At 32.2% G+C, this 10,353-nt stretch overlaps 1 protein-coding gene across 7 annotated transcripts in view; it reads right to left on the reverse strand.

Annotated features, from left to right (window-relative positions):
- Slc4a10 (solute carrier family 4 member 10) overlaps positions 1-10,353 on the reverse strand; it is a 416,671-nt gene that overhangs the window by 261,355 nt on the left and 144,963 nt on the right. For 5 of the 7 annotated variants that reach the window (XM_023713848.1, XM_023713847.1, XM_023713849.1 and 2 more), the window contains exon 2: positions 3,945-4,080. In XM_023713848.1, coding sequence (XP_023569616.1) covers positions 3,945-3,989 — 45 coding nt within the window. In that variant the 5' untranslated portion in view covers positions 3,990-4,080. Of the gene's footprint in view, positions 1-3,944; positions 4,182-10,353 lie in introns of those variants that run through there. The other 2 variants (XM_004629875.1, XM_004629872.2) reach the window with 1 other exon arrangement.

The raw sequence follows: 10,353 nt of genomic DNA on the forward strand, positions 1-10,353 counted from the left end.
AAGATGCGGACTTGTGATCCTATTTACAAACACCATTAGAACAAATCATTCTATTCATTAAGAGAATGCAACTATATATCTATCCCAACCACTTCAAATACCCAGATACAAAATGGACATTCATAGGTATACCCCATTTTTTCTAAGTTCCGTTATTGAATATTATAGGTGAGTCACATAGTATTCTTATGTAACTATAATTTATAGAATGGCATAGTAATACCATCATTTATTTAGTTTTATCGGTAAGTCTCCAAGTAGTTTATGATTTTGACACTTCCCTCAAAATAAATAACTCATATATAAGCACATGTGGCATTTCAGTTGAGTTGTGGTTTATTAATTCCCTTTTAAAAATGTTGTTGTTTTTATTTTGTGCATATACTAATGACTAGAAGCCTGTAAATGTTGTACATATTGTTTAGCAAAAGAAAAAGAAGAAGATTTACACACATAACATACCAGTCACCATTACAATGGCATATATGCTGTAAGACTCCCAGTGGATACCTAAAACTGTGGATTGTACTAATTCCTATATATGTCATGTTTTTCCCTACATATTCATCTCAACCTTAAATTAACTTTATGTTATATACATTTAGAGATTAACATCAATGACTAACAATAAAATAATTATAACAATTTAGAATAATAAAAATTACTTAATACTTATGAATTGTTTATTCCTGGAGTTTTCCATTCTGTATTTTCAGAATGTAGATGAGGGAGAAATACATTAGAGTTAAATCTACCTAACAAGTAGATACAATAAAACTTAAAATAAAATATTTTTATCAATTCCTATTGTTAGAAAATGTCAGAATTTAATAAGATGCAACACATTCTTTGTATCTTTAGAACCATCTTTATTTTACTACAGCAAATGTTTTGGGCCCAATTTTATATTAAATAATGTAAGTAGGGGATAGTACAATTAATGTTACAAAGGCCTGCCAACAGCCTATTATAGATCATATAAGGTTTGTGTTTGTTCCATGCTACATAGTATTAAAATGTTTTATAGGATATTAGCTCAATTAATCCTCACAATTTTTAAAGATATGTACCACTACCATCTAATGTTACAAATAAAGAAACAGATCCACGGTCATACAGCCAGTACATAGTATACTAAGTTTGAACCCAAAGAACATGGCAGTCTAAATAATTAACCCTTACACCATGCAATCTCTTACTGCAGCCAGCTGTTACAAACCAAAGAATTTGCAAATCAACTCTAAATTGCTCTAATACAAGAAATCAGGCACTTTGGAGACATGTTAGGCATCATGCCAAATTTGGGATCATGGAGAAATGAATTTGCATCTGTTCTACTCATCTCCTTGCTACACAGACGTATGAAAGAGAAGAGTAACGCTCAGCTGTCCACCAGCCAGCAGCTAAACTTATTTCCATTCTAGATTTTCTCAATCCCCTTTCTCCAAGCTTAGATTGACATATCCTGGCGCTTTTCAACACATGATCATTATATGATTTTCAATAGGGTACCTCCTTTCAGATCTGCCTTATTTGTAAGTCTCCCCAAGAATCTTAGTTAGCAGTAAATGCATTGCTAATATTTCTTTCTAAAATTTAAATTCTGAAAGTCAAAGCCCTCTTCTATAATATCCATACTTACTTAATTACATATACCTAACCTCAAAGTAGAGGGGCTTGCTGACAGCCCTACCTAGGTTGATTCTTGGAGTTTCTGCTTCTGTGTCCTGCCAGTGGGCAAGGTCTACCTTCAACATTTAATCTAAAAACAAATCAGTAACAGTGGCTTACAAAAAACATGTTATTTTATTCATTGTTTATTACATCCTGATATAACAAATTATGCATTCTAAAGAATCTAATGAAATTATCAATAAATTTATAGAATTTGTGATTGTGCAGTATGACCCAACTATTTATTTCTAATATCAAGAAATGTATGTTGGAATAAAAAGAGTAATATGTAAATCATCCTAGGATTAAACAATTACAAATTAAATTAAAATTGATTGCCACATACCACCTTAAAAAGTCAATTCAAATGTGAATATAATTAATTTTATATATTTTCTAATAATCTTAAAAGAAATGACTTATTGTTTTTATATCAAATATATTATCATGCAAATAATCAGTTTCCTCATAATCTTCATCAAATTGAAACTTTCCAGTCATTTATAAACCATTTATCTTTGAAAACTTATAAAATACTATAAACAAAGGCAACCTTTTAAGGGAAAAAAAAAAGATCAATTCCTATTAGGAAGGTTTACAATGAATTTCACCATTCAAAAGGTCAAAATCATCTTGCACAGGAAGAAAGGGTAGGACAGCATTAAAATGTCTGGTACAGTCAAAACAATCTTTATAATGCAATGGAGAGAATTTGCTCTGATTTTTAAAAGAAATGGAAATTTTAAAACAGTAACTTTTTCATCTGGAAAACTATTGAGATATCCTTATTTAAATATCACTAAAAGAAATAACCAAAACTCTTCATGGTTTGGTCCTTTTGAAAGGTCAGAACTACAGTGAAAAATAGCAGAATGCTATGAAACCAGTGCCTAGAGGAATCCCAAAGCACTGCCAAGAAACAGAATGTACTCATGGTGACTAATACATGCAAATACTGGAAATAAATTCTAACAGATTACAAAGGTTTTGTAGCAACTAAAGGTATATTTAAATCATTCCAAAATTAATCAAGCTTAAGCATGTGGCAGTCTTCTCTGCTAATAAGAATATAAGCTGGTTAAGTTGCCTGGCTAACATAAATTATAGCTAAAATCAGTTGGTAGAATTTTTTTCAATGTTTTTAATTAAAAGGGAGAAATGTAGCCCATAATGGATTCAATCCACTGTTTCAGACTTTGTTAAGTGTGTTCATTTTTAATATATGTCATTTCACTCTGATGAAGCATTAAGTAATAATCAGGCTACAGAATCATGAAAGCAGCAGCATCTTTCTACTGGGAAGTCCTAAAATCAGATATGTCCCTTACTTATTTACTGAGGCATATCTGGTAAGTTCTCTAACACTGAACAAGAAAGATGTGATATAAAAAGACAAATAAAATATAGGGTTTTTTTTCAAAATCTTAATGTCAATCACAGGTAGTTTCTTACAAAATTCGGAGACGTTTCTAGTCTTTATACTTAACAAATTTAATGAAATAACATCTTTTTAGTTTGAAAATGAAAGTAAGTGTGAATCTCTCTGGATCATATAAAAAAAATCTTCGGACATCCTTACATGTTACAAGCTTTCTTTGTGAAACCCAGATTTACAGTCTGCCTTCAGCTGTAAGTAATAGTTTAGCATAGATCTATCTTAAAATCACAAAAAGCATCAATAGCTCTGAGACGTTATTAAAGCCGTAGGTCTTTATAAACACTTGAAATATTATGAGGAAATTAGCTTGTATCTCAGATGTTGATAAGCATGATTTTACTTAGCAAACTTTTTTGCTGTGTGCAGCACTATAATGATAACAGCACCAATCTTTATGCTTAAGAAATTCTGGACAACAAAAATTTTGTAATATATCACTATCTGTAAATAGCCATAGTAATATATTTTTATCAGTTTGATCAAATTGTTATTTTATCACTTGAAACTAAAGATGTACTTTGACAAATTGGGCTTAATCTGGAAAACATAAAGAGCCCCAAACTTTGTATTAATCATACGAAGAATTTCTTCCTTTACTCATTTCCCAAAACAACTAAAGTAAACATAAAGCCCCCCGACAAACACACACACATTTCTAAAATTCATAAAATTTAACTGCTGTCCATTACTATAAGTATTACTTTTCCAAATATCCAAAGGAAAATATGATAGTAAACAATTACATTAATTAATGATATATAACAAACTACTAAAAATAGCAAAAGCAGCAATCCTACATTCTAATAATATCATCGAATTCACAAGGTCATACCTGATGACTTAGAGATTGAAAAGGCTCACAGGATCCAGACTGCATGACCTTTCTATTTCCAGAAATCCCTAGAGATTGCGTTTCCTATCTTACAAAAGATAGGCACAGCCATCTCTATCTCTCAGCATCTTCAGAGCTAGTGAAGAAATTATCAAGCAGCAAACCTGTGCATCAGTATCTGTTTAAACATCATCAAGATATCAGACCTCATGCACTGTTTATGATTTTGCCTGTGCAGTTACAAACACCCGTACTAGCAGAGGCTGACACAGTTGTATTTGCTGATGCTGCTAGTGCTGTCTGACAACAGTGAGCTTACTGCTTAAAGCAATTCTGCATCATCCAAACAGAATCAGCCACATCCTTTATATTACCTTCTTCTTCTACTACAGAGATTTCATTTGCCAAGAAGACTTTTGATCTTTTTAATACGTCCTTTAAAAATGAGTGATACCCTATTTAAATAGTTAAAATGTCTGTGGCAAATTCCATATTAAAATGTTAATTCTCAATGTATTAGAATGCCTTCTCCATACATTACTAAGTTTCAGCATAATAACAAGCAATACAGTACTCTCTTGTAAAGGACTCTTTCCTCAAAACCATGTGTATCATTTCTTTCCAATGTATCAAAATTAGGAGTGCATAAAAATGAATATTTATTCTGACAATCTTTCATAATCATGTATAAAAGTAAATAGGCAAATATTTATTCACTTTTTAAAGTTTAGAACCGTATTTTCATTTCATATTTATCAAGTCAACATCCTCCAAGTAAAAATATCTTTTATATTTTTATTTAAATCTTGTTCTGAAGTTTGAAATGCAAAATAATACATGCTATTATTAAATTTGAAGATTGAAATATTAATTCTATAATGAAACTTATGAAAAAAATATCAGCAATTATGAATTATCAATGGATCATATTCACAAAAGTTCTAGCTATTTCTTTTACCATGAGACAGTAGAACAAAAAGTCTTTTTTAATGCATTTGAAGAAAATTTTTAAGATTAGTAACATAATCTGAATTAAAGAACTCAAATCATAATTGAAAAGCTTTCTAAATATGTTATATTTTGCCAATAAAACCAAAATAGACTAAAATTATAGTTAATTAATTAGCTAATTCAAAATTGGGGCTAAAAACCCTAATTTTACATTATAACCACTCTCACATTTAGATAGATCCTAAATTAGTAATTCTCTGAATGCTTTATTTATATGCTTGTAAAATAAACTAATTGAGCTTTCATGATAGCTAAAGTCCTGTACAGGAAATACTTGAGCTAAAAGTAGACAAAATAAGTAACTCTTCTCCCACTCACATTTGATGAGCATAATATGCATTATCATTTAGGCCAGTCATAACAAGTCTTAAGAAATTATGCTTCTTTAGTAGTATGATCCCACTGTCTTTTTAGAGAAACTACTGCCTTTAATTGCAGAAGTGCAGACATAGGACTTGGTATTTTAGCTATATGTATACCTATAGCACAACTAAGCAAAAAGATGACAGGTAGACAAACATAATTCAACTATATAGGATTTACCTTCATTTTTTAATCAAAGTAAGTATTCATCTTTCAAGATCTGTCTTCTCAGTAAATACTTCCTAAGCTGAGCTACATCATCTCTCTTTCTGTTTTCATTCTTTCCTACAGAAAATAACAAGCATCTTCAACCTGTTCGATACTGTGTAGGTGCTATAGACTCCTTGACAAACAACCAACCCTCCCTTCAATAAAGGAGATAAATGACTATGTTTTGTTACTGACAGAATATGAGAACTCCCTCAATAAATATATTCTGCTTATTAAAAAAAGAATATGAGAACCATAACAGACATTGTACCATGGTCTAGAGATTAAAAGAATCTCCTTGCAAAACCTGAAAAGATTCCAAACAAGTCACAGTCAAACAATGGAAAATACTATATACTGTTAGACTGTAAAGTATAAAAACAGATGTGGGGGATGAGAAGCTATTGACCTATCATGGAAAGACGAGTCTGGAGGACAGTACATAATTTTGGTCAAGGAATGAAGGCCTGAACCAAAAAGGTTGCAGAAGGCATGAAGAGGAGTGAATAGATTCCAAATATAAATCTTACTGAACAGGGAAGAATTTGAAGACTTATATGAGAAATGAGGGAGAAATGTCAAGGTTTATTTCTAACTTCCTGTATCAATTTTGATCTCATTTAATATTATTCATCACGTACTATGGTATTTTTCATTTATCAATTCCATGGCATAGGTTTCATTTTTAGAAATTAGCTGGAAAGTCTTGAGAGGGAATATTTGGTTTATATTCCTTCTTGTTCTTTATGGAAAAAAGGTAAACAAAATTTTATAACAAAATGATAGAATAACAATAGTTAATACATTGCATATTATTATCTGTAGTTACTCAGAATACAAGATACAGGCATAAAAAATTCTTAAACCAATGTTTTCCTTTCTTATGAATTAAGACACATGAATACAATAACTGGCCTAAATTTTTTCTCTTTTCCCTTCCTTACCCATCCTAATTCCTTTTTTTTTTTTTTTTTTGAAAATTTCTTTTCATTTCACAAAATCTACTGCACATTTTAGACTTTATTTACTCTTTCAGTTTCTCATACCAGGCAATCAATATGATGTTTACACACGTGAGTCCAATTTATTTCATTAATGAGGATGGTCTCAATTTGTATCCATGTACCTATAAAAGTCTCAAGTTTATCATTCTTTGTGGTTGAGTAATACTCCACTGTATGAAGTACCATATCTTTTTCATCCAAATATTGATGGACATTTGGGTTATTTCTAAGATTTAGCTATGACAAATGTGCTTCTATAAACACAGGCGCATATATATCACTGTGATATGTTTTCAGCTCTTCTGGGAAGATACCTAGAAGGGGAATAGCTGGGTCAAATGGAACTAGTAGTCCTAGATTTTTGAGGAATCTCCATACTATTTCCACAATGGTCATAGCAGTCCGAGCTCCTACCAACAGTGAAAAAAGGTTTTTTATCTCAGCCCTTCCAGCATTTGTTATTGGTTAATATCTTGATTACAGCTATTATTTCTGGAGTAAAATGCTATCTCAGTGTTGTCTTACTTTCCATGTTTCAAATGACCAATGATACAGAATATTTTATCATATATTTGTTTACCATTTGCAATTTGTCTTCTGAGAAGTGTGTATTCATCTCAGATGCCCATCTGAGATGTTGATTCTTTGAAGAATTTCCCATGCAGTCCCTGACAGAGATACCACATCTTTCATAATAGCATACAGAAAGAAAGAAAGAAAGAAAGAAAGAAAGAAAGAAAGAAAGAAAGAAAGAAAGAAAGATCAACCTAAAAAAAAAGCAAAAGATCTATACATTAAAAATTACAGTACTCTGAAAAAGGATATCAGAAAATAGAAAGACTTCTTCGTTCCTGGATAGGAAGAAAAATCAGTGAAAAATGCCTACACTCCCAAAAGTGTTATACAGATTTAATGTAATTCTGATCAAAATATAAATATCATCAACATACCTCACAGAACTAATGAAAACATTCCTAAAATTCATTTGGAACTTAAAAAGAATAACAAAGACAATCTTGGACAACAGAGGCAAGGCAGGAGGCATCACAATCCTGGCTTGAAACTATATTACAAAGCTACTGTGACAAAAACAGCATGATATTGACAAAAGAAACAGGCCTGTAGATCAGTGGAACAGAATAGAAGATGCAGATGCAACACCACATACATCCAGCCTCCTTATCTTTGACAAAGTGGCCAGACATGTTCACTGGAAGAAAGATAGGCTCTTTAATAGATGGTGATAGGGAAACTGATTCTTTTTATGCCAAAGACTAAAATTAGATCCATGTTTATAACCATGCACTAAACTAAACTAAAAATGGATCAGGGATTTAAATATTAAAACAGATGCCCTCAACCTACTAGAATGGAAAGTAGGTAGAAATCTTAAAGATAGAGCTGTAAGCAGAGAGTTTATGAACAAAACTTAAACTTTTTTGGGGTTTTCTTTGCAGGGGGAGATTTGTGTTTTCTTTTTCCTTTTTGATCTATATTTCTTCTCTAAATTCCCCCTAATGTGCACAACATGAGTGAAGTTATTAAATCAATAAATAAGCTTGAAATAAGAAAATTGTAATTTTATATATTTTTTTGCAGAGCCAGGGATTGAACTCAGACCTTGAGCTGTCTCCTTGTCCCCCTCCCTACATATTTTGATAAAGCACAGATACAAACTTTGCTTTTAGCAATTTCCTTTATGCTAATTAGTATATATTATCTGGTTTTCCTGAGTGTTTTCTTGCCAATATGTTTGACATTGGTAATAAAGCTACAAAGCTGAAATACATAGCTGTTATGTGCATATGTCTAAGAATCGCAACTTTGTGCTACAAAAATGTATTTTCATCATAAAGCATTTACAAAATGCTAAAGTATTCTAATTTCATAGAATACTTTAAGATAAGCAAATTATTTTATGTACTCATTCTTTAAAAAGTATAAATTAATGTAATTTTTTGGAAGGAAGTTGACTAATCTAGTAAGTTCTTTTAAAAGTACTCGATAATTTATCTGAACTCCAGTTTGGAAATTTTGTCCTAAGGTAGTAGTGCAGATTAAGGTTTATACACAAAAATGTTTGGTGCTATATTATTCAGAAGAGAAAAATAGAAATACTAAGAGAATGATTGTTTAACTTGGGTTATACCAAAAGTTTGATGTCAAATACCCACTGAATCTTATGAATAAAAGATACTAATAACAAAGGAAAATACGTGTTATAATAAAATATTAAATGAAAAACAGGGTCTCAATATATTTATGGAGTATAAACTCTGTTACATAAAATCTACAATGAGAAAATAGATGAAATATTGAATTTCTAAAGTATAACCTCAATGACTTATCTTATAAATATACACCTATGGACTTTATGTTTTTCTATAAAATAGGAACTCATTTCTGATACGTATTCTCATGTCCTAAATACTCGTTTGTCACCAGGGGTATAGCTCAGTGGCAAGGTTCCAAGTTTGTTCCCTGGGACAGAAAAAAAAATTATTTAACCAATCCTCTATTCTTAGTCATTTTTTCCATTCTCAATAGTATGAGTAACAATTCATTATTTTTAATGTATTTGTGCACAGTTTTATACGTATCTCCTAGTTTCTTTGGATAAATTCTAATAAGTGAACTACTGAAACAAACAATACAATCTCTCTCTCTCTCTAATTATTTTTTTCACTTGTAGGGTGAAATGAACATTTTTAGGGAATTTAGACACAAGTTATAAAATTTATCTCCAGCAAGGTATATCTATCTGCACTCAAAGAAAGTATGTTTGGCCTCACTGGCTTCATTAGGTTCACACAGTTTTTACGTAGAATAACAATCTCAAAACATAAAATGAAAATTAAAGAAAATTGGTCATACTTTAAAACAAAAGCTTTGGAATAGACCCAGAGGGTAGGCCCGGCGAGTGATTGAGACGACCCAGGGCCCTCCAGATCCTGAATAGACCCAGAGGGCAGGCCCGGTGAGTGAGTGAGACAGGGCCCGTGGATCCTGAATAGACCCAGAGCCCAGGCCCTGCAAGTGAGTGAGACCACCTGAGGCCCAGGCCCGGCATGTGAGTGAGACCACCCAGGGCCCGTGGATCTTCACTGGACACAGAGTGCAAGCCCAGCAAGGAGCCCTTCAGCAGAACTCCCTGCAAAGAGGCTAGAGGCAAGATCCACCCAGCTGATTCAGGAGAAGAACATCTTGCCAGAGAGATACAAAGGGTTCAACTCTAACGGCTGCAGCAGAAAAAAGTGGAGCACAGCAATCAGATCCAAACAACACCCTCCTGGAGGAATCTGAACTTCGTAGATCTGGACCTGGTGCTAAGGTAATAACTCTATCTAAGCTCTACATCAAAGGTCAGAAGACAGTGGCATAAAAAATGACAAAGAGAAGGAACAAAATGCAGTCTCAGGCCCCGAGTCCACCCAGTACAACTGCAGAAGACACTAGCACTGAGGAAACTGGAAATCACACACCAGATATCTCTGAAATAATAGCATTGGCAGTAAAGAAACAACTGCAGAAAGGTATAGAAGAAATCAGATCACAAATAATTTCGGAACTAAAAAATGTAGTGATAACTATAATCAAAGAAGTACTAAATGCTTCTAAAGAATACACTGATTAAAAAAATAGAGCAGAATATAAAAATAATGGAACCCCTGAATAAGCAATTTAGGAAAGAAATAGAATATATGAAACAGGTTCAAAGTGATATATAGGAAATTAAATCACAAGCTGGCAAAACCGTTTGAGGGAAAGTGAAAATAGACTTTCTGACCTTAAAGACACCATTGCAGCTAGTGAAAAAGTAA

Source organism: Octodon degus, unplaced genomic scaffold (genome assembly GCF_000260255.1).
Source record: "Octodon degus isolate 3935 unplaced genomic scaffold, OctDeg1.0 scaffold00032, whole genome shotgun sequence".
Taxonomy (NCBI): Eukaryota; Metazoa; Chordata; class Mammalia; order Rodentia; family Octodontidae; genus Octodon; species Octodon degus.